Source organism: Gracilinanus agilis, chromosome 3 (assembly GCF_016433145.1).
Source record: "Gracilinanus agilis isolate LMUSP501 chromosome 3, AgileGrace, whole genome shotgun sequence".
In the NCBI taxonomy this organism is placed as follows: Eukaryota; Metazoa; Chordata; class Mammalia; order Didelphimorphia; family Didelphidae; genus Gracilinanus; species Gracilinanus agilis.
Window position 1 is genome coordinate 627,512,547 of NC_058132.1, and position 26,447 is coordinate 627,538,993.

General features: G+C 37.3%; 1 protein-coding gene across 1 annotated transcript in view; it reads right to left on the reverse strand.

The window, feature by feature from the left end:
* Positions 1-26,447, reverse strand: part of DNER (delta/notch like EGF repeat containing) — a 226,749-nt gene that overhangs the window by 113,556 nt on the left and 86,746 nt on the right. Inside the window, exon 6 of the mRNA XM_044669452.1 lies at positions 10,980-11,133. Coding sequence (XP_044525387.1) covers positions 10,980-11,133 — 154 coding nt within the window. The remainder of the gene's footprint in view (positions 1-10,979; positions 11,134-26,447) is intronic.

The window sequence follows — 26,447 nt, forward strand, 5'->3', positions numbered from 1 at the left end:
TTTCAATTCAATATTTTTTATATTCAAAGAGATTTTATTTTCCCAATTACATATATAATAATTTTCAACATACATTTTCCAAAATGATAAGATCCAAACCATTTCCCTCCATCCCTCCCTTCCTTCCCCTCACTTGGAGATGGCAAGCAATTTGATCTGTACCATACATATATATTCATGCAAAACACATTTCCATATTGGTCATTGTTATAAAAGCAAATTCATACAAAACCAAAACCCTAAATTTTATTTAGATTTATCTAAATAAATAATAATTTTTAAAAATATATAAATTAATTTTTTTTCAAAAAGCCTAAAAGTAGTCTACCTTGATCCACATCCACCCAACTCCAACAGTCCTTTCTTTGGAGGTGGAGAGCATTCCTCATCACAGGTCCTTTAGAATTGTCCCTGATCATTGCATTGCTGAGAGTAGCCACATTTTCACAGCTGATCACCATAAAGTAATGTTGTTACTGTGTATGATGTTCTTCTACTAATTCCTTGATTTTACAAATAAAGAAACTGAGGTGTAGACAGGTTCAATGACTTGCCTAAGGTGACACAAGTGACAGAGGAAGAATTTGAATCCAGATCCTTTTAATTCATGACTCTTTTTACTGTGCCACCTCTAAGCCCAGCTGCACATAGTAGGCACTTAAACATTAGCTGAATTTTGGCAAACTCAGAACAAAAATAGGCAGCATGGGAATGGCTCAAGGCTGGCAAGGACACTGAATTCACAGTACTGTCAGGAATGTTAGAGTCTTTATCAGAACTGCTTTAGCTTCAGTAAAAAAAACTCATTGTTAGTAGTTTACTGTGACCTGCATGAAAAGCAAATCCATATCATATAGTTAATGTTCTTAAAAAAAAAAAAAAAGCTACTCTCCCCAATCAGTTGAAGACTCCTTGGTGGGACATAGCCAACTGACTATAATCTACACTATCTCCCACCTGCCAAGCAGGAATTGACCCATTTACATCTCAAAGGGCACCTTGACTGCCTCTCTCAGTGCAGCTGTTTAAAATAGTAAAATTTAAACTGGAACTGGGACTGGGACTTCGATCTCTCCCTGCCTTTGAAAGAGGGGTTGTTTTTATCAAAAGTAGGTTGAAATCACCAATTAGTCAACAGTGAGTGGCTTTGAAGTTGAAAAGTGCTTTGTAAATGCTAAGCAGCACTTGGGCAAGGATGATTTCACACAGAAATCATAGATCTGGTCTTTTGAGGGGAAAAAAACAAATTAGTTAATATGTTCTTCAAAAGGCATAACTTTTTAAATGAGAAAAATGTCTGATTAAATTAAAATGTAAAGATGCCTCAAAGATCATGTCCTTCAGGAAACCTTTCCTGGCTGGTGCCACATCACTTTGACCATTCCTTTGTACAGTCTTTTTAGATGGAATCCATATTTTTATTAGTTTCTATTTGTTCACGTAGCATTCTGTGAATGATTCTTGGGGTCTTTTTGCATCTTCACCAATCTTAATGGCCAGTTCTTTGAAAGAAGGTACTCTACTTTCTACTTTTTTCTTTCATGTTGTCCCCAAGTCCCTTCCAAGTACAGTCCATGCATACCATTAACACTAAACACTTGTTGAATGATGTTATAAATACATCAAAACAATAAATCTCTTAACCAGCAAATGCCATTCTATTTCTAAGAAGATAAAACCTAGGGAGGAATCTGAGAATCTCACTTTAAGTGATTTGCCTAATCACATAATTAATAAATTCAATCCACGGCCTGGATGATCCATTAGCATCTCCAAACTTAAAGTGCCCCAAATAGAACTCATCATCTTTTCCTCTAATCCCACTTCTCCTCCTAACTTCATTGTTTCTGCCAAGGTGTCTACTACCATTCTTTAGGTCATTCATATTCACAGCCTAGGAATGATCCTTGATTACATCCCTCAAATTCTCCCCTTTTTCTCCTCTATCACTGCCACCACTGGTGTAGACCATCATCACCTCAAGTTGGAACTCTTACAATAGCCTCCTGGCTCTCTCCACTCCAGTCCATCCTCCACTCAGCTCTCATGTTAATATTCCTAAAACACAATTCTGACCATGTCACCCTGAATTCAATAAACTCAAGTGGCTCCTTATTATCTCCAAGATCAAATATAAAATTCTGTTCAGATTTTTTAAAATGATTTAAAAAACTTAGAATATTTTAGGAGGAATTGTTTGGCTTTTTAAGCCCTTCATAAGCTGGCCCCTTCCTCTATTTCTCATATTCTTACTCCTTCCATCCCTCCAAATTCTCTATGATTCATTGATTCTGGCCTCCTTGCTATTCCTTGAAGAAGACAGTCTATTTCCTAAATAAGTATTTTCACTGGTTCTCCCCCATACCTGAAACACTTCATCACTTCCACCTCTGGACTTCCTTTGCTTCTTTTGTCTCATCTCAACTTAAGTCCTACCTTCTGCAAGAAGTTCTTCCTTAATCTTAGTACTTCCTATATAAAACTACTTTCAATTTATCCTGTAGATCTCTTGTTTGTACGTGGTTGTTTGTTTGTTGTCTCCCACATTGAAACATGAACTCTTTGGGAGCATAGAATGTTTTTTTGGTCTTTCTTCATATCCCCAACAGTTAAAACCGGGCTTGGCATATAATAAGAAAATTAATAAATCTGAGTTGATTGATTAATTGATGCTCAATACTTCATTCCAATACACTTGCCCCATATCTAGGCAATTACCACCATCTTGTCCATTCTACTTCCTCAGAATCTGTTAGATCTATTTGTCTTTCTTTCCACTCTTATTTCAGCCATATCTTGCCTTGACAACTGTAATAGCCCCTAGTTGGTCTCTCTCTATATCCATTCTCTTTCTTTTCTATTCCCTTTTACCACATAAAATCAACATCCCTTGACCCAGTTCTTATCATGCATGTATCAACACAGTGAAATGAAAATTCCCACAAAACAGGTACTATTCCCTGTATCTCCAACCTCCAGAATAGTTCCTGGTGCATAGAATATTTGTTCAGTTGAAATTCAATGTGTATATTTATAAAATTGATATAATAATAAAATAATAACATCCATAGGGTTTTTGTGATTAAAGCACTTTATATACTGTCAAGTCTGGTATAAATATGAGAAATTACTATCAAAGTTGAATAGTAAAGTCCTAAATAATGGCTACAACTATATATATAATCTTAGCTTTATTTTGTTAGTTATCAAGTAGCCACAAATTCCACCAAAGGGAACCACAGAGGAAGCCATATAATCATGGAAGGCTACCACCAAGCAACTTGGAGGGGGAAATAAGCAGGTTCAGTGTCTGAGAATATAGATACACAGCACTGAATCAAATTCCTATTCATTCATTTGTCTAAAGGAGAAGGAGTGTGCGCAGTGGGGAAAGCATTGCATCTGGGAGTCAGACGATTCAAATCTTGGCATTATTATCATCAAATCCTAACAGCGGCAAAATCTTCATCACCACCATAGCCAGCGTTTGGATAGCACTTAAAAGTTTGCAAAGTGCTTTTTGTATATTATCTGATTTGATCCTCACAAGGACCCTGTGAAGTAAATGCTATTATTATTCTCATTTTACAGAAGAAGAAATTGAAACTGAAATAGGTTAGATGTCCAGGGACACCCAGGTAGTAAGAGTTTGAGATAGGATTTTATCTATCTATCTATCTATCTATCTATCTATCTATCTATCTGTCTGTCTATCTATCTATCTATCTATCTATCTATCTGTCTGTCTCTCTATCTATCTAACTGTCCATCCATCTATTTGTCCATCCATCCATCTATCTATCTGTCTGTCTGTCTATCTATTTTTCAATGTCTATCTGTCTGGATATAGGGTCCAACTCTCCATCTTAGAGATAAGGAATCTGAGGTCTCTAAGTTCCCTTCTCACTCCAGCTTCCAGTGTCCTATGTGATAAAAAGATGATTCACAACAATTCCATCCTTGAGGGATATCAGCAATCCCATTGCAAAAAGCCAGGCTGATAGAAAACATACAGTCTGCCAACTGATTGATTCGAATTCTAAGAGAAACATTGCCTAGTAATTGCCACTCACTTTAATCTATTCTTGGAACTAACTTGGACAATAAAATCACATATATCTTTGGAAAGACGTGCCATGAATAATTCTCAGACGCCAATCCATTTACCACTTGTAATGTTCTGCTATGAATGAGTTCATTTGGAACTGATGTCTCCTGTTTTTTAATGCAATCTAGGGGCAGACAGGTGGAGCAGCACTTAGAGCACTTGGAAATCAGCAAGTCTTGAGTTCAAATCTGACCTCAGACTTTTCCTGTGTGACTCTGTGCAAGTCACTTAAGTCTGTTTGCCTTAATTCACTGGGGAATGAAATATCAAACCACTACTGTATCTTTCCCAAGAAAACTCTAAATGTGGTCATAAAGACTTGGACACAACTGAACCACAAATGTTGTCTAGAGGACAAACAGAGCTATAGAATATTAGACAGGAAAAAAGTCTTAGAAGCCATCTAGTTCAACTCCCTGACTTCACAGATGAGCCAACTGACATCCAGAGAAGAAAGCTATGATGTAGCTGAAAGAAAAGTACATTGAGAGTAGAGACCTAAATTCTAGGATTCTACCACTAATTCACTATATGCATTTCAGCAAGGAATTTCACTTCTCAGTTGTAAATGAATGAATTGGACTAGAGGGTCCCCAAGGTTCTTTTCAGCTTTGGAATTCTATGATTCAAGTGATATGGCCAAGGTCACACATAAGTAACCAAATTCTCAGCCATACAGAGGAAGATGTTTAATTCTTGTGACAGAAGCCTCAGGAAGCACATTATGGGAAATAGGTAGGTAGGTAGGATGAACATTTCTGATTAGATGCCACCAAGATGGGAAAAGCCTGCTAGTAACATTAAAGGGACTAGTGCCAAGTTTCCATGAAAATAAAGAGTCTCCAGTCTCTAGACTACATAAGCCCAGCTGCTGTGTTCCTATGAAATCAAAATGATTAGCCTATCTTCATTCAACCAAACAAGATGCAAATGGCAATTGGCTGTGAAATGGAGAGCCCTTTGTAGTAACTAAGCAGCATTCAGAGCCTAAAAAAGATTGACATCTCTCCAACATGAAAATGCTGTGAATGGAACATCAGTGGGGGAAAGTGTTTGAAAAAAATGGGGTTATTAGATTTACCCTTAAAAATATGCAGATGGGGAAAAGAGTGCACAGCCATGATCCTTTTAAAGCCCCAAAACATCTTTTGCAGGAGGCAATGGGGGTACAATAAAATGATAGACAAACAACTCTTACCACATACTTTCCTTTCTCCATTTCCACAGAAAGGAAAAAATGCAAGGATGCTGGTATAAACCTGTAAGGGCTCTAAAGTCGTCCCACCTCTGCCTGAAGGATCAGGAGGTACCAGAAAAAACTAAGCCCTGCTTGTGACATTTCCAGGCCCATTATCGACTAAAGAGGTTCAGCTACATTTCGACAGCTTTGAATAAGTAGTTATTACTTCCTTATTTTTGTCAGAGCTTGAAAGTTTGTTATTATGATAATGATGATTCTGGAATCATTACTGAACCAAAAAGAGCTTTGAGACAGTTTATGCCTGTTAGCTACATAGGAAAAAAATAATCATTTGAGTATTTTTTTTCTCAGTTTTGCTTCCAGAGGAGTAAGTAGTAAATCACCCTGGGTTTTCAGGGGGAATTTGGAAGGCTATGTGGGATGTAAGCCCTGTGAGGGTGGAGATGGTTTCATTTTTGCCTTTGTAGACCCAGCAACTAGCACAGTGACTAACACTTGGTAGGCGTTTAATGCTTGTTGAATGGAATTAAATTGAATAGAACCTAAACGATAAAAATTTGATAAGTCACTCATTTTCAAGTCTAGTCTCCATTTTTATTGCTAAGTACATTTAAGCAAAATTAAAGCATTACTTAGCAGGTGTCACATATCCTTACTTAAAGAGCCATTTGGTTCCATCTGCATATTTATGAAAAACCAGTAATGAAAGCAGGAATACATTGCAAGGTCATCTCTCACTTCCATCTTCATTTAAATATAAATCTGGCTTCTCATGTAGAAAAAAACATATAAATACAAATTAGTTATTAACTATACATGCAAAACAGTTAAGGAGGCATAGAGGAAGAAATCAGAATTCTTGCTGCATTAAAAGCAGTTGATTTAAAGGAGACTCATCATGGAAACTTCCTCTTTCAGGTGGATCTCTGGTATCTGAGGAACAGAGTGAAATAAACTCTGAGAAAGCCGTCTTTCAGAGCCCTTGTTTCAGAGTCTACTAGGAAAAAAAGGAAATAAAAAATGGGCATCCATCAACCAGGAAATAGTTACACAAACTGTGTTATGTGACCTTAATGGAATAGGAAACCTGGAAAGACTTGTATGAACCGATGCAGAACACAATAGGTAGAATCAAGAAACAGCTGGTAGAATCCTAGAAATCTAGGAAACCCACAAGGACCACAATAACATAAAAGAAAATGACATATAAGAGTTTGGATGAATGCAATGGTCTCTTGACTCCAGAAAGCTAATCATGAAATATAAATCAGGACGAAGATGGTGAACTACGGATGTGGAATGACGTATATGCTATCAGGCTTAGTCATTTTTTTCAACTTGTTTTACATGGTTCTGAGGGCCAGGCAGTAAATGCAGAATAAGAGCAATGAAGACAAATAAAACATTTTTTAAAGATGAAGTTAGAAATAAAGAGGCTGTAGCAATAGATGAAAGGTAATGTTGGCTTGAATTGCTGTCCTTTAATTGTTTCAGTCTCTTTGTGATCTCATTTTGGGATTTTCTTAACAAAGATACTAGAATAGTTTGCCATTTCCTTCTCCAGCTTATTTTATAAATGAAGAACTGTGGCAAACAGGGTAAAGTGACTTGCCCAGGGTCACCCAGTTAGTAAGTGTCTGAGGCTCGATTTGAACTCCTGAAGATGAGCCTTCCAGATTCTAAGCCCAGTGCTCTGTCCCCTGTACCACATAGCTGTTCTTGGCTTGAGTTAGATACTTCCAAAAGAGCTAGAAGTGATAAATATTATGGAGATTGAAAGAACAAAATCAAGAGATTTGTTGGATGTGGGGAAAGCAAAGGATGGAATAAAGTCAAAAATTATTCCAAGGTTTTGAGCCTAAGTGAGTGGGAAAATGGTGGTGCCATTGGCAATGATATGAAAGTAGTGAAAAGGAACATATTTGAGAAGAAAGACATTCAGTTTGGAGGATGCTGTTTGTGAAGATGGATGTAAAAAAAACCACTAAACCCTAGCATATTTGCCACATTCCCAGGGAATAAAAATGATCAAACTATGTTCATTCAGCCTTCAGTTAAGTAGCACTTTCTACATTGTCTTTTCTGACTCATCCTCCCTATCCCCTGCTAGTGATCTAGTGATCGCCTTCCCAAAACAACTTAGAATTCACTTGTGTGTACATACACACACATACACATACTCATAGAAAATATATCCAAATGGATACTAGGTTATTATATATACACATGTTGTCTTCCCCATTATGATTTAAGCTCCTTGAGGGAAAAAAACTATTTTACTTTGGTCTTTGTACCTACAAGACCAAGCACAATATATGTATACCATATAGTTGATAAATGCTGCTGGACTGAATGATCTGGAAAATGAAGATGTTTAGCTGGCAGTTGGAAATACAAGAGAAAAATTGAAGAGTAATATGAGAGAAAGAAATGAGTTTGGCAATCACTGGAATTAAGATGTTAACTAAAGTTTTGGGGTGAATGGGGATATCAAGGGGAAAAATCGAGGGAGAGAAGACAAGAGAGCCAGGGTTTGGGGGCAGAATGAAGAAAAGTATGCTTGGAAACAGATGTTCCCTTGAAATTATACTAGGTCTCCTAAGATTTCCCTGAAGATAAAAACTCATTTCATTTTTATAGGGTGCTTAATGATGGGTATGGGACCAGAGAAGATAATTCGTGGCCTCTTCAGCAAATATAAGGAGGCTTCTGGAGGCCAAATCTAGAAACTTCTGAGACCTGGGTCCCTTCATCACTGGATTCCTGCAGGATATGAAATCTGCATGTCCAGGTATAAGTTCAAAGACATCAGCCTACATACTGCCTTTCTAGGACAACCAGGCATTGTTGTCAAAAAATCAGATTAGCTATTGACCTTGATAATTCCAATAATAATCATAATAACTAAGATGTATAGGGCACTTTAAATGTCTGCAAAGCACTTTACATATATTATCTCATTCGGTCTTAAATAAAAACAACATGCTAAATGTTTTTTTTCACTTTCCAAATAAATTTTGGATACTATGGGAAACTAGTGATGGTGTTGTTTTTTGAATGTTCCATTTACTAAAATCAACAACTAATAAACATTTATCAAGTGCTTACGGTCTGCCAGACACTGTACTAATCTCTGAGAATACAAAAAAGAAGGAAAAGACCCTCAAGAAATTAATAATCTAAAAGAGATATTTTGTTTTTTAATTGAGTTTCTAAATAGATATTTTAAGGAAGATGTGGAATGGCTAACTATGGCTGAAGATATCACGTGGCAGCATGAATATTGAGTTGGTCTTTGAGTCCAGAAAACCCGGATTTGGGTCTAGATTTTAACAGATACTAGGTATAGCTTCAGTCAAATCACATAACCACTCAGTGCAGCCAAACAACGCACCATGATGATAAATTAAAGAAGAAAAGCTGATTTATGGAGTTTCCACACCAAGAATTCCCATATACCAGTGAAATCATAGATCTGGACCCAAAAAAAATGGCTATTGGGTTTATAAAAAGCCAGCATCTCCAATGGTCATCTCTTCTTTCTTTGATCTGTGCAAGCCACAAACAATGGCTACTTGCCAACAATAGAAAAGACCAAGATCAAATTTTGCCATACTTTCAAATGCTTGATCTTTTCAGACTATGATGATTAGAGGCTGAAATGAATAGGCGGAAATATAAGATAATCTATGTAAGGGGCTTTGCAAGCCATATACTGCTATGTCAATTATTTTTTGGTCAATAAAGATCCTCCAAAGTCAACCCACAGCCACATATCTTACCATTATGTGTTACCTGTGTTACATATTACTTAGGAAAGCTGAATCCTAATTAACTGAATTGAGTCTATTTTTTGTTGCTCCTTTAGAAGCAAAAATGGGGATACTGTTCTATTATAGAGTGTCATAGATCCAAGTCACTCATTTTACAGATGAGGAAATTAAGGCCAAAAGTAGAAATGACTCCTCCTAAGTCACAGAGCCAGAATTTGAAACAAGGTTCTCTTTCCATGTTGTCATCATTATTATTGAGTCATTTCAATCATGTCCAACTCTTTATGACCCCATTTGGGATTTTCTTAGCAAAGATACTGGAGTGGCTTGTCATTTCCTTCTCCAGCTCATTTGGCAGATGAGGAAACTGATGATAACAAGATTAAATAATATTTTGAAATTATCAGCAAGTTTTCAAGTGTGTTATATAAATATTACTCAGAATGTTCTTATAAATAGATAAAAGGAAAGCAACACCTTGATTTAAACATTTAGAGAAACACTCTTAGCGCTATCAAACACCTTGTTCAAGGTGGCATTTGCTGAAATCTTTTCTTTAAACCCTACAAAGGACATACTCTGATACTCCAAAGTAGCCATTAAAAAATATTCCAAAAGCCAGCCTGACATAGTGATAGAAGAACAGACTTGAAGCGAGGAAGAATGGGGTTCAAATGCTGTCTCTGAAACTTAGTAGATCTGGGACTCCAGGAAAAGAATAGAATCACAAATTAGTAAATTCAGAACTGGAAGGGAAATTCAGAGGTCATCTAATCCAACCCTTTCCTCTTATAGATGAGGCAAATGAAGACTAAAGAAGTCATACCAGTATTGCACAGAAGAAAAAGTTGTTAAACGCAGGTCCTCTGATTCCAAATCTAGTTTCCCACTCAGCCTCAGTTTCCTCATCAGCAAAATTGAGATGAACATCTCCTCATTGCCCAACCAGCTGCACTCATTTTGGACATCTGTGGTTTCTCTGCTATACCTTTATGCCAGGCACCCTCCCCACCCACCACAGTTGTCTTCCCTCATTGGATTGTAAGTTCCCTGAGGGCAGGGACTGCCTTTCTTTTTTTATATTTGTTATCTCTAGCACTTAGTATAATGCCTTTCACATAGTAGGTGCTTAATAAATACTTATTTATGCTATTGATAATGCCTATAATTCCTATCTCACTAGACTGTTGTGAGACTCAGATGAAACAGAAGGGAACATGTAGGGACAAGGACCAGCCCTGTGATCTCTTTAATACAGGTAAGTCACAGGTGAGTCAACTTCTTCCATTAATTTACTTCTCTGCAAACTACAATCCTAGAGATTTCCCTGGAGTTCCAAAAGGTTATATGACTTGCCCAGGGTCACTCAGTCAGTATATATCAAAGATGGGCCTGGAATGCAAGTTTTACTCATTTTGAGGACATCTCCCTATCCACTAAGCCATTCTACCTCTACTAATTGCTCACATTCATTTAAATACGACCCATATTGGCTGTGTGATCCTAAGTAAGTGTTTTCAACCCCTAGTGCTCCAGGCAACTCTATAAGACTATAAATGACAGAGAAAAATATCAAAATTGGTAAAAAAATATGGAAGCTTCCTCATCTATTATTTCCCTCTACCAGTTAAATTACAGATCCAGAGAGCTTTCTTTTTTTCCTTAATAATGTCTCAGTTTGCCTCTCTTAAACTCCCACCTACTTCTTTTACTTCTATTCTCTGGAGTCAGATAGAACGTGTCTAATCCCTCTTCTGTGGGACAATCGTTCAAGTACATAAAGCTCTCGCATTCTCTCTAAGTTATACCTAAATGCAGGGTACACATTTCAGAAGGACGAATTGCATATAAAGGATAAACACATAAGGCTTACTAACAAATGCCATTTAAAACCTACCAGGCAGGCAAACACAGGTGAAATTGTTCCCGTTGTGTTTTTCAATTGCATCGACGCAACTCCCATTGTTCTGGCATGGCTGTCCTTGGCAGGCGTTGAATTCTTCACAGAAAGTCCCCACATACTGGTCCTCACAGTTGCAGGAAAACGTTGCCTAAAAACAAACATGCCAATATGTGTGACTCTGAGTCCTTGCAAATTTCCATTTCAGCCCCCAAACTCAGACAGATCAAAAGTAGCCCCCCCTTCTGTAATAAAGTCAATAATGTCTTCTGGAAATACAGTTTAAAAGTCATCATTTATAGCATTACATGGTAAGATCTTGGTTTTAAAAACAATTAAAGGGACAGCTGGGTAGCTCAATGGATTGAGAGTCAGGCCTAGAGACAGGAAGTCCTAGGTTCAAATGTGGACTTCCCAGCTGTGTGACCCTGGGCAAATCACTTGACCCCCATCTCCCACCCTTATCACTCTTCCACCTAGGAGCCAATACACAGAAGTTAAGGGTTTAAAAAAAAAACAATCAAAAAGATTCTAAAACTGCCTCAAGAGTTTAAGTTCAAGCATTTATTTTTACAATCATCTTAATCAAATTTATACATTTTCCAAATTAAAAAGAAACAACAAAATTGAAGGGATGCTTTATTGGAATCAAAATCTGAAAAGAGGATTTTGCTGCCCGCATACAAATATGATGATTTAATAGTTCAAATAGCTGATGCATTTAAAATTGGTGAGAAATCCAACCAATTAATAATTAACAATTTATATTATTGCTAGAACAAAGAAACAAATGTTTAATGAATTTGAAAAAAATAACCTTTAAAGATTGTGGAATGAGGATGAGTAGCACCATTGCCTACAATGGTCTATACTCGATCAATTCTCAAAATGTGCTACTGGGGGTCTAAGAGACCCTTTCAGGGAATCCACGAGGTCAAACTCTTTTCATAATACTATTAAAATGTTTTAATTTCTAATATAATAAATGTTCAAAAATATAGACTACATAAACAAAAGTTTTGGATGGTCCTCAATAATTTTGAAGAGCACAAAGGGAACAGAGGCCAAAAAGTCTGAGAATTTGGGGGCTATATAACCACACAGAAAACATCTTGTGTTTGGCTAAGAGAATTAGTCAAGCCCCCTGGACCTGAATATTTTTTAAAGGAAGTCATCCAGAAGTAGACAGTTCAAGTTTGAAAACTGGAAACCACCAGTGGAAGAGACCTCTGGGCAAGGGGGTGGGAGAAAATTTCTGGGTCTTCTTCTTCCTTCCTACATCAGCTGTTTAGTTTTAAAAGGGATCTATTAAACCAGACACCCCACTCTTTGGGAAGCAGAGATAGAGAATCCAGGCAGACGCAGATATAGAGACAGTATAACCCCTAACAGTCAGAAAGGGCACAGCACTCAAAGAAATAATCTCCTCTGAAGAGGAGTAGAGCCTGGGAACCCAGAGCGAGGGCTCTGTGAGGAGGGAAGGAGGGGAGGAGAGGAAAGAACTTCTAGTAATATCAGAAGATGTGAATTGCCTTTGACACACTGCCTTTTACTATCACTGCACCCTAAATGTGATTCCATAGTGTCCATAGACACTAGATGCATTTGTAAGAGAAGACACTTTGTTATTACCAGGAGGATGCTTTATACCTAATGTTATTATGATGCCAGAAGAGCAAATGTCTTTGCCAAAAGCTGTGTCTACTGGCTGCTTGATAATAAGTACCTAATAAGTTAATAATAACTAATAAATTAAAGAGTGGGGGGCTTGTAGGTTGGTAGGAGCACAGTTCTCTTAGGTTACACTTAGAGTTTGAGGTAGCAAACGTCTCTCTGAAAATCCAAGCTTCAAATCTGACCATAGGTTTGGGGGGCGTAGATCCAGGGGGTCTACACCACTACAGGGAAGGAAATGTGTCATATTTAAACTTTCTATCTCTCCTACTACCTGCAAGACTCTTCGGTACAAAGCAAGCCCTTAATACACTATAAAGTTTAAATAAAGTTTAATAATGTATCTTCTTTTAACTTTTTAACTCTCCTACCATCCATAAGACTCTTTGGCACAAAGCAAATCTAAAAGAAGATACATTTTCTAATGAAACAGAATGGTGAAGAATTTAGAAGTCAGAAAGGCCTCTGTGTTGTCTCTATTTATTTTCTTTAACTCCACTCACATTCATTCAGTGTACGATCCCAAGTGAGTCATCAGGCAACTCTCTAGGTCTTGGCTACTAATTCACAAATGTGTTGCGAACTCTACCAGTGTATAGTTCCCATACTAGAAGTATATATCACAGATGGCTTTCAAATCATACTAGAAGTTTCCACACTGGGAGTTTCCCACACTGATTAACTTCTCTGATCTTTCACAGGGGCATCAAGAAACTTATAAGGGTAAAATTGAAAGTTCATCACTGAAATAGATACTTTTACTTCTGTTTTGTCTTAAGTTGATCATTAATACTTTGAGTTAACTTCTAATGATTCCCTTAACACCAAATCCGGCAGCTTTTCAATCATCCTCCTTTATTAATTCACAGTATTTATTAAACACTTGAGTAATCTTTTGGGGGGGATCTTTTGCCTGCCCTGAATTCTTTGATGTTGGTAGTCTTCTGCTATTCTCTGGGGATCGTCAAACATAGCATTTCTTCCTGATCCCACAGCAACCAGCACTCAAGAATTCACTCATTCTCTATAGACCTGTTCTCACCTCCCACTTCTTTTGTGAACTCTTTTTATTAACCCCTTTACCCTCTTTCATGACTTCATTATTAATGTCTGTGTGGAAGATCCCTGGATCACTTCTCCCCTAAGCCTCCCAATTCCATCTGTCTAATGGGTACCTCTACTTGGATATGCCACCATGACCACAAAATCAACATATGCTAAACTGAGCTCATTATTTCCCTCCTATGACCTGCCCCTTTTCTACCATAACTTCCACCATTTTTGTTGCTGCTTCAAGCATGTTCCAAATTTTGTAAGTTTGGAACCTGAAACCATGATTCCCCCAATTATTCACAAAGAGTTTCATATTGTTTGCCTCAAAATAGGTTCATCATGATGAACTTTTAAAGATGATAACAATAGGGGTAGCCAAGAGGCTCAATGGATAGAGAACGAAGCCTAGAGACAAGATGTCCAGCATTCAAATCAAATCTCAGAGGCTTCCTAGCTGTGTGACCCTGGGGCAAGTCACTTACCTGATTTGCCTAACCCTTGCCCTTTGGTCTTAGAATTGTTACTAAAACAGAATATATGGGTTTTAAATAAGCAATACTATAACAGCTAATATTTATATTGTACTTTAAGGTTTTCAAAGTGAGTTACAAATATTATCTCATTTTATATTCACAACAATCCTGGGAGGTGGGTGTATTATTATTCCCATTTTACAGATAAGAAAACTGAGGCAGAATAACTTGCCCACAGTCAGATAGCTCTTAAATGTCTCAAGATGGATTTGAATTCAGGTCTCTCTGACTCTACATCCAGCACTCTATTCACTGCACCACATTTTTTTTTATCCTGGGACTCCATTCTAGGAGCATAGGGCCACAACCAGTAGGCAATGGGTCACACAGTCGCTCAGGGTCACCCAGCTGGGAAGTGTCTGAGCCCGGATTTGAACCTAGGACCTTTCGTCTCTAGGCCTGGCTCTCAATCCACTGAGCTAGCCCAGCTGCCCCTACTTTAGGTTGCAGTTTCTTTAGCAGATGTAGTTTTTCCAGGGTGGGGTTGCTAGCCCCACACCCAACCCTCCTCCTTTTTCATCCGGGCTAGGGACAGTCCTTGGCCCAGGAGTGGTAAGGGTGGGCAATAGGGGTCAAGTGACTTGCCCAAGGTCACACAGCTGGAAGTGTCCGAGGCCAGACTTGAACCTAGGACCTCCAGTCTCTAGGCCTGGCTCTCAATCCACTGAGCCACCCAGCTGCCCCACTGCACCACATAGCTGCCTAGAAAAGAACTATTTGTTGCTGTTCAGTCATTTCAGTCATGTCCAATTTTTTGTAGCCCTATTTAGGGTTTTCCTGACAAAGATACTGGAGGGGTTTGCCATTCCCTCCTTTAGTCATTTTATAGATAAGGAAACTGAGGCAGACAGGATTAAATGATTTGCTACAGGTCACACAGCTAGTAAGTTTCAGAAGCTGAATTTGAACTCAAGTCTTCTGAGTATGAAGAAAGAGAGGAGAAAAATTTAAATAGACACACTAACCAACATACACTATTCTTGACCTATATTTGAATCTACACATCAGATAACTAACTTTCTAAGCCTACACGACATAGCTACCTCAATTTGTTAACATTAAAAGAAAAATAATAGGATAGCTAATCATTGAAAGTTTTTCTATCAAAAAGGTCAAACAACTAATGAGCATAAAATGTTTAATTTACATTTTCATTAGTATAAATGATTCAGCTGGAAATGTTATTTCCCTTTGAACAGCCTTATTTCCTAAGACTATTTTTAAATAGTGAATATAATTTTTGATAAGGAATTTGATTGTCCTGCACTCGACTAGAACAAGGTATGAAGGAGGAAGGAAAGATAGTCTCAAACTGGCAGACAGTAATAGACTCTAACCATGACCTAAAAAGGACTAGGGACATCCTTACATGTGAATGAAAGCACATAGTATTTCTGAGAGTGAAACTGAAGGGGTTGGGGTTTTTTACTTTTTTTTCCCTCTTTGGCTCTGTCATTGAACAAGTTGGCTATGCTAATGGACAAATTTAATGAACTGTGCAGTGAGACCAATTCTCTCTTAAAAGGTCTAAAAATGGCATTAATCTTGTAGGAGTCTGGTGTTTTAAAATTAGACATAGCCTTTGTCCTTGGCCTCCTGTTTATTTAATCACTTTTTTGTGGAAATTTTCATAATTGAGAAATATGTCTAGAATAGTAAGAGATTGTAGTGAATGCCCAGTTTTTCATACTTGACTTAAAAATTAATTGGAATGAATATATTTCATTTCGTGAAGTTTAGGATTCATTAAATATCCCACATATGAATAATACCACCTCGATCTAGAAGAAAATACAAATAGTCAAGCCTTGGGAATCTACAACCCTTGAGGAATATTTTATTCTAGACTGCTAAATTTTCCAATACTTAGGTTTTCTCTCTGAATACCAAAACATCTGATTTAATCAATTATGAATAGGAATCTTCCTGAAATATATTCCATAATTTACTGTTTTTTTAAACATACATACTACACATTATTTAACCTTTTCTTAATTGCCCCAGATCAAAATTATTATCATCAATTTATGTATGTAAATTGATGCTTATAACACATATACTTCAATATTGAGTCTTTGTAAGTGTAGAGTTACTATTCCTCTCATAATGGTCCTAGAAGATGATGTTCTTTGTTTTTTTGTATGTCTGTGTTTTGATAATCATTTGTTTCTTACACATGTGTCCTCCATGTTTATGCCTTGATCATATATCATCTATTCACATGCATTTTCTATCTCCCTAGGTATCTTTGGGAGAATATAGTCAATTGGTGCATAATTTTTTTTGTTACTTCATTTGCTGTATTTGATGAAACGTCCTTCATTTTTAATAAATAAATACTCTGGCTATCTGAAAAAAAAATACAGTGGTGGGGGCTCATGTAGGAGTTGACCCAGAGAACTTCAGAAAACTAGAGTAGCTTTTCTAGGGGCACAAAAATGATAGAGAATGTCCCAATGCCACAGAAAATAGGAGTCATCTCATGCACTTCTTTAGCACTCCACACCTCTCAATGCCTCTGTTATTCCCCATTCATTATTAATTCTTTGTTCTAGTCTCTGATGAAAACATGGCATTTATTGGTGTGACTAATCCCTTTATTGATGCCATTGATCCTATCTCTTTCCATATCCTCCAGGTACTTGCCCAAAGATCATTCTCTCTCTCATTTTTTTAAACCCTTGCCTTCTGTCTTAGAGTCAATACTAAGTATCAGTTCCAAGGCAGAAGAGCAGTAAAAGCTAGGCAATGGAGCTTAAGTGACTTTCCCAGGGGTCACACAGCCAGGAAGTATCTGAGGCTAGGTTTGAATCCAGGACCTCCCACCTCCAGGTCTGACTATATACTGAATTACCTAGCTGGCCCCACTCTTTCATTTTTTAGTGTTTAATCTCACTTTTCTAATGGTTCCTTCCTCAGCACCTACAAACATTGACAGATCTCCCCTCCTTAAAAATCTTCACTTGTCCTTCAAGTTACCTCCTTTTATCTCTTCTTTTTTTCATAGCTACACCCTTTGAAAAAGTCATCTGTACTCATCATCTCCATTTCATCACTTCCTACTCACTCTTTAACTCCTTCCATAATAGCTTGCTACCAAATCAAACAATTGTAACCAGCCTCTTCAGGGTTAAATGTTAGATTTTTTTTTTTTTAGTTAACTGGTAGATTTTTGTTCCTTTCAAGGTTTTCACATTATTTGGTCGCTCTCTTCCTTCTGGTTACTCTCTTACCTAGGTTTCCTTAACATCACTTTTCTTTTCCCCTATCTGCCTGACTTCTCCTTCCTAGGCCCTTTGCTAAACTATCATCTATCTCCATCCTCTAACATACTGTTCTAACCTCTTCCTCTATCCTGGGTGCTTCCTCTTCTCTGTCTATATTCTCCCTTGATAGTATGTTGTTCCTACAGGTTCATTTAGCGTCTCATGCAGGTAAACCCAAGTCTGTATATCTAGCCCCAAATTATATCCTCTACTTTAGTCTCATCTCCAGTAGTATATTGGACATCTGCATCTAGATGTCTCCTTAGTATCACAAATGTTGCATGTCTACTATGGAACTCATTACATCATCATTCTGTGGAAGGAAACACAAATAAAAAATAAGAAATAAAGTGAGAAAATTTGCTTTGTCTGGATGCAGACTTCAGCAGTTCTTTCTTTGGAAACAGATGGCATTTTTTTTTGAGTGTGAATCCTTTGGGATTTTCTGTCTTTTGGATTGCAGAGTATAGCTAAGTTATTTGCAGTTGTTCATCATACAATATTGCTATCTCTATACAGTTTTCTCATGGTTCTGCTTCCTTCACTCTGCATCAGCTTGAGTAAGTCTTTTCATCTTTTTCTGAAATTATTCTGCTCATCATTTCTTATAATACAATAGTATTCTATTAAAATCATATAATTTTATGGCTATAACTTAGCCATTCCCAAATTCATAGGTATCCTCTTACTTTCCAAGTCTTTGCCTCTACAAAAAATAACTGCTTTAAATAATTTTTGCATATAGATTTTTTCCTTTTTTATCTCTTTGGTATATAAACTTAGTAATGGTATTGCTGGGTTAAATGATATAATACTGTTTTATAGTCTTTTGAACATAGATCCAAATTGCTCTCCAGAATGCCTGAATCAGTCCATCATTCCCCAAGTGGTGTCTCAATTTTAGTGGCTCGATTTTCCCACCTTCCTCTCCAAGTTTTGTCATTTTAGTATGGAGATTGATTAAGACACCATTAAAGTAGTCTAGATTTGAGACTATTATGCCTTTAACTAAGATTTGAGTCTATTAATAGAGAGAAAGGGATGATATTAGAGATGTTAGGGAGTCAGAATCAACAAGACCTAGAAACTGATTGGATATTGGGAGGTGAAGGAGAAATGATGAATTAATAACTTGAAAACCATAAACTTAAATGACTGGAGAAATGATGGAGCCCTCAACATAAATAGGGAAGTTTGGAGAATGGGTAGAGTTAAAATAAATGCTGGAAATTGTTTTTATGTGTAATTGGAAGGAGATAAAAAAACTAATCTCTATATTTATAAAAATTACCTCTTTCAAATAGAGCTGACAAAATAATCTTCCCAAATCACAGTTGTAATTACCAAACTCTGATCACCTCCTTTTCTCACCTAAGTTCTGTGAGGGCTACAACTGTTTTGGTTTTGTGTTCCCATTGATTATCACAGAGATTTACATATAATAAATGAGAAGTTGAGTTGAGTTCCCTAACTGGCCACTGGAGGCTCCTGGGTTCAAACAGCTCACTGAAACACCTACAGTATCCTTTCTCAGGAGTCTGGAGCCATTTGAGAACAGTCCCAGCTAAGGGATTAGCTTTGCTACTTACAATAATTTCCAAGAGTCATCATCACCTTGGTCATATGTCAGAGACAAGGAACAATAAGAGACCCTATGCACTCCATATAAGTTAGAAATCTAGCCTAAGGAATCTAGCCCCACTAAGTGCCCAAAACTCAAGTTCCTTTGGGACTAGAAACCACAGTCCTCTTCCCTAAACAAGGTCTATCAATGTACCAATCATCCCAGTCCCCTAGATTGGCAATCCTCCTAAGAGAAAAAAGTCCAAGTGGTGTGTGTGTGTGTGTGTGTGTGTGTGTGTGTGTGTGTGTGTGTGTGTGTGAGTGTTTTGCCAGACTGACATTTCCAGACCATTCTAATTATGCTAGATGGGAGCTTGCTACATCCACATTTTCTAAACCCTGAATTCTATGAAGATGGGGTGATCTGAGGATTTCTCAGCTGAGTAACAATCACTCTCATTTCGACTCTACTTAGTTGGTATTTAATGCGACTCTAATGATACACCTGGTGAAAGAAGGATGATGATGATTTTTTTAAAAGATAGTTTCTAGGGCTGAAATTACTTTCCACTGACAAATACAAAAACCCAGACAGAAATTTTTAATGGCAAGAGAGGGTTTCATCTGCCTAAGCATAATTTAAAACTATTTCATGGTGTCAAAAGATCATTCCAACATGTTCACTTACAAGGTCTGATTTCATCATTGGGAATTCTCGCTAGACACAGATTTTGTACTCTTCTCACAGACAGGCAAAGGGAGTCACTTGGACATTAGATTTCAACAAGGGTCTCAGAGCTCTGTTTATAATGTAAAATTGCCCATAAATTCTTGTTCCTAAGACTGGGCCACACAGAACTAGCTGGAATTTAGCCATAGAGATAAAATGGTACTTCCTCCTGGGAACACACATTCTTAGGAATGATGGGCCATCTCAAAGGAAAACTTGCCATACTGCTTGGAAAGAAACCACACAGTGATGAACTTCCATGAAGTATGTTAAAGGGCTCCAAGAATTCTTGCCTCCTGGCTGGCTCTCTGTATTATTGTTCAGTGTTCACTGTTTAAACTACATGCTCCTCTGGTTTAAAAGCCATGCTTCTTTCCTATCCAATGGTCTTTTCCCAGACTACATCTTCATTCTATAGATCTGAGAAAAACACTACAATTGCAGTATCTAATAAGAGGGGCAGCCTCTAGGGGGAATCAGAGTGCACAGAGAACAGGAGATTGAGGCAGGAAGGCTCATCTTTCTGAGTTCAAATCTAGTTTCCAATACCTACTAGCTAAGTGACCATGGACAATTGGGGGACAGCCATACAATATTGCTGTCACTATATACAATATCCTCATGGTCCTGCTTCCTTCACTCTGTATCAGTTTGAGTAAGTCCTTTCATGTTTTTCTAAAATTATTCTGCTCATCATTTCTTATAATACAATAGTATTCTATTAAAATCATAAACTATAACTTAGCCATTCCCCAAGTCGCTTAACCTGTTTACCTCAGTTTCCTTATCTGTAAAATGAGCCAGAGAAGGAAATGGCAAACCATTCTAATATCCTTGTCAAGAAAAGGGGGTCACAGTCAGACAGGACTGAAAAATGACTAGTTAGAGAGGCAGGCTTAGAAATGTGAAGAGCAGAACATATATACACAATAAATCCATAGCTAGGCATTCATGAATTCATGCCATTCATTCTGTGACTTTAAATGTTAAATTTTAAATAATGGTACCAATAATGAGAGTAGCTGCCCTTTTCTTTCAAAGGACACCAAGATTTACTTTATTATTCATGACACAGGTAAGTAAATGTCTTTAAGGAAAAACACAACAATCTTTTTTAAATGGTGAGACAGGGGCAAGGGAAATAGTTGTGCATTTTTCTGCAAAATTTAGCTGCCTAGATTGGCTGAGCTAAGAAAACTAAAAGCTGTCTCTGGCTAAATTCAAGCCCTTTATGTGGGATCAAGATTAAAGTCAGGAATAAGAAGAAGTTTCTTAGTATAGAAAAAGCAATGGATTCCAAGATCTGAAATAAAATTCTGTTCTATCACTTAGTCCAATTATGGGCAAGTCATTGTAAAGTTAGAATATTTTTGTAAATTATTTATAAAATAATTTGCTTCTTTACAAAACCAGAATAATAATACTTATTTTAGTAAAGAGTCAGAATGATATAGTGGATAGAAGTCCAGTGTAAGGAAGGTAGCATAGTACTAGATTTGCAATTATAGGACCTGGTTCAAATCTTGGCTATTTATAGAATCTTGGACAAGTTACTGAGTCTCCATATCTTCCTCTATAAAAGGAAAGGATTGAACTGGAGGACTTCAGGGACAGACTCTTCTAGCTATAAATCTGGATACATAGTCGTTCACTCATCTCAGTTGTGTCTGACTTCATAACCCCATTAGGTGTCTTCTTGGCAGACACTGGAGTGGTTTGCCATTTCCTTCTCCAGCTCATTTTATATAGGAAGAAACTGAGGCAAACAAGGTTAAGGGCTAGTAAGAATCTGAAGCTGGATTTGAACTTAGGTCTCCCTAATTCCAGGGCCAGTGCTCTATCCCCTGTACCACATAGCTGTCCTTAATAAGCACATAGTAAATACTTAATAAATGTTTGTTTCCTTCCTTCCTTCCTTTCTAAATCCATGATTCCATGATCCTTAGAATCAGCAAGAGCTGGTATGAGTGCTACCTCTGACATATACTAATTATATAATCATGGGCAAGTCTCTTAACTTCTCAGTACCTCTAAGTAACCCTCTAGTTTTCTTAAGTTAGAAAGGAGTGGCTGATCTGTATCAAAGGACAGAGTCTCCATACAGGAACCTCCCTCCCATGACAATGAAATCACAAGTTTGGATCAAAAAAATCTTTATAGTATTATTTTGAGTATTAAGTGAGATAACATTTATAAATCTCAAAGCACCATACCAGCTATTATTATATTCTCTTAAGTTTTTCCATGTAGGCATTTTCTCTCCTAACATAGATGATAACCCGTTTAACTAAACAGATGATCTCAGAGAGTTGTTGCAATGAAAGATTATGCCATTCCTCAGAGAAAGATTTACTGGACCTGTACACAGTCTTCTCAGTTTTGCTTCTGAGATTCCAGAGGAGTCGCCATTTTGCCACAATGATAGAGGACTGTCATCTGGTCTATTTAGAGATGAGTTCAATTTAATCACATTAAAAATGAGTGATTTTACTTCTCGTACTTCTAAAATTTTTGCATCAACCATTAGATTCTTTGCAAAATTTTCAACTGCCCTCCACAAAACAATATTCTTTCTAATGCAAATGAGGAGCTCATGAAAGGGGGAAAAAGACTCCCTCCTAAATGTAGCTAGTTAGCATCCCATGCTGTTTAATTGTTTTTAATCTACATTTTTAACTGATCAATTATTCCCTAGCAAGTGAGGTTCAATTAGATGGAAATATTTTCCATCATATAAGAAAAGCCAAATATTCATTTTTAAGCAAATGAGCCAATATAATTATAGATGTGAAATTTGTTGTTTAGTCTTTTCAACCAAGTCCAAATTTTTATGACCCCTTGGGGAGTGGAGTTCTTGGTAAAGATATTGGAGTGGTTTGCCATTTCTTTTTCCAGTTCATTTTACAGATGAGGAAATCAAGGCAAACAGGATTAAGTGAGTTGCCCAGGGTCACCCAGTAAATGTCTGAGGCTGAATTTGAAGTCAGGACTTCCTAACTCTAGACCCAACACTCTATCCATTGTACCACCTACCTGTCCCTGGATGTGAAATGACCAACAAGGAAAGAGTCTGAGAAGGAATTGAGAGATTCCTTAAGAAATATTCTTTCTTTTTAACTCAGGCTCACCCAAAGAAAAGAAATAGGCACCTTAATTTGTCAAACTAAGGGAAAGACTGGAGAAATCACAAATGTTATTACTTATTTCAGAAGATACCTGAGATTTTTTTTGCTTTCAGTTATAGAAATTAAAGGCACATACCTATCAATAGACAATGAATTTCCATCAAATAATGATATGTGTTCATTGTCAAGTAGTAAAGACTGGATTTCATTGTATTTTCTTTGTATCCTATATTGATCTAGTTATAGACCACATCACTAAAATGAGATCTCTTTAAAAAGAAAAAATGCATAGATAGGTAAACACCAGAAGATAATTATATAAAAGTATCTTATTAAAATATTTTTCTGATAAAATATTATGATTTTTTTAAAAAAACATTTCATTGAATTAAAGATGTTTTCCTATCATTACCCGAATAATCCTCATCAGAAAGATAACTGAGAATAGAATTAAAGGGCATATTTTTTATAGACTCTCAATGAAGTTCCAGGGTGAGAAAGTTGGTCTCTGGCTTTTTCCATTGTGGCTGCACTGCTCCATTCTTTTTTTTTCACCATGTTCCTGTCCTTGTTCTCTCCTCTATCCCTCCCAGAATCCCCACGCCACCTGCCTAATTGCCCTCTCTTCTGTAACAAGTTTGCTACCACAGGTCTTGATTATTCCCAAGCAATAGTCCATAGGTCCAGTCTACCCTGCTCAATCAATCAATCATGCCTCTCCTGGAAAATCTCAAACTAGGAACAATTTTTTGCCCATTTTTTACATTTATTTCCTATTTTCCCAAAGCAGTTGGAAGGAGGGGGTTGGATGCAACTATAGAAGAAAAGAGGATGGCCCATTTCCAGTCCCTGGCACATAGTATATATTTATTAAACATTGATTGATTGGTTGACTTCCCATAGAGTTAGGCAATGCACCCCTTCAAGCAGCTGAGGGGAAAAGTAAACACCATATGAGAGGTGCCACAATGATGGGACCCTTAAGCAGTCAAGAGCTAGGTGAGAAAGTAGATTCACACCACATGGCACAAGATGGCAGAAAATGATAAATTTCAAGGCACAGGGAAGGCTTTCTCTGGCCTGTTATAAGGAGGAATTTTCTCCCATATGTTGATGTCCTGGAAAAAACACCTTGTAATGTTACTGGGTCCTAGGTTCTTATCTTCTCCTATCTATTAAATGTAAAACTGATCCATAAGGGTATTATCAAGCTATTAAAAGGTCATATTGATAACAATAATTATCTCTCACAGATAAGCTATTTAGATCTCAACAATCACCTTCTGTAGACAATAGCTCCAAACATTATAATAGAGGGGGAGTGATTTGTAGTAAATAGGGCTTACTTAACTGTTCAAATAATATGGCATAGCTGACCCTCATCTATAGCCCTGAGTAGGACCTCCAGGCCTCTTTGTATTTTAGAGATAATCAAGGCCTTCATTTTTCTAATAGTAGCATTGGTTATATTTACAACTTGTGAATTTGATTTTACTCTGGATAGAAAGAAATTCCATTTAATTCAATACAATAAAATTTAGCAAACTCTCCTGGTATATAGTACACTGGCCTAGTTTCTAGAAGAGATACCAGGATTAAATGAGAAATTGTCCCTGTCCTTATGGATCAGAAGATAGTTGAGGAGGTGGGAAGGGAAAGAGGGTATCATCCCCTCTTATCACCCTTTTTCACACACAAATGCAAAAGAGAATATAACAAGTCCATCAGTGAAAAGTGGACAAAGTGTGATCTGAGATTTCTTCTTTTAATTTAGGTGCAATAAGGCCAAATTTTCAGTTCAATGCAAGACATTTTTTCCAATGTGCAATTGCATTTAGCAGATGATTGGCAACATAAAAGTAGGTTGAGAAATTATAAAAAGTCAGCTATGTCATTATATTTTTCCATTAAATAAATTGCACGTTAAAGTCCCTACCTTTTTCCTGGGGCCTCTAGGCTATTTTCTTTTCCATCATTTCTTTATGTGAACAAGAAACAAAAATGCTTGGCAGTTTATGAAATAAAGGGGGGAAATTATTGGAATGCAGGAAAATATTTTCAACTGTGTTTTTTTAAACTATCTGAATTTAGTCACTTTTATGTTTGCTACTCATGTTAACACTTCATATTCTTGATGGTTTTACATGTAAAGAACAGGCAGCAATGTGGGAGATTCAAAGGATCATGGGAGCCAGTTCCTTCTTCGAAGAACTGGTTTACTATCTAGATGAAGAAGCAAGGCAAAGTCCAACAACAACGGATGCTATTAAAGTGATATGTTTAGAATAAGTGCCAATTAACTGTTATAAGCTATCTGCACATTTCCTGATTTGGCACTAGATATAATAGAGCTCAACAGCCCACATTTGCCTACCTTCTCGTTGTCATTTGATAGCAGTTATTGTCTCACTTGCCATGAGGGGAAAAAGAGCTGATTTGACCTATTTGTACTTTTTGGTACTCAGTCTCTTCTGTCTCAGCATTCTGTCACAAAGGTACCTCAAGGACACACAATAAGCAGATATAAAGTAGTCACAGAATAGTTGCTCATGTTCTCGAATGGAGAGCAGGGGCTTCGATTCTATATGCCTAGAGGCAGGATCTCCAAGCCTCCTCACAGGGAATGGCTCCAGGCAGAACAAAGATTGGACACTCATGGACCAGTCCCCCATTACGATGAGATATCTCTTGCCCTAGCAAAACATAAGCTCCTAACACATTAGGACTTGTCCACAGTAGGTATTTTATATATGCATATTGAACTGACACAAAGTAAATTGAATTGGATCTCTCAGATCATATGTGAAGGGTATATGTATGTAGGAAGAGAGAAAGAGGAAGGAGGAAGAGAAGGAGAGAGAGAGAGGGAGAGAGAGAGAGAGAGAGAGTGAGAGAGAGAGAGAGAGAGAGAGAGAGAGAGTTAGTTCCCTTATTCACCCTTTTCATGTTGGCAGGAGTATGACAGGCTAACCTGACACATGGCAGCTGCTGTCCATTGCTGAGCAAGATCACCAGGGATGGGTCAGGAGACAGGAACTGCGTTTAGAGTTGGAGCAGACAGGGTGAGATTTTCAAACAGGTTTGAGTAGTGTGGTAAAGAAAGAAAACTACTATGAGTTGGTTGGGAAACACGTACACGACTTGTCTATAAAGACCAGGATTGGAATTTATCTGCATCTGGTCCAAGCACTGAAATTCAAGGACCAGACAGAACCTGACAGTTTTATATATTAAGTCTCCTCTGTACATTTTTAGTGGCAGGATGAGTCTTTTCTGGAACTAAATCACAAAGCTCTATGCATCTTCAAATGCAAAAAAAAAAAAAAAATCCCCAGTTCCCTGTTATTTGGCTGGAAGGGCTCTTATATAAGACTTGCCCTTTGAAAACAGGTGTCTATCTCAGAATTTAGGTGAATGGGCAGCCATGAGACTCAGTGGCATAATAAGGGAATTAAAGCAGGTAAGGGACTAAAGGCAGGTAGGGGGTGATAAGGTAGTTGCAATAGGAATTAAGGCAGGTA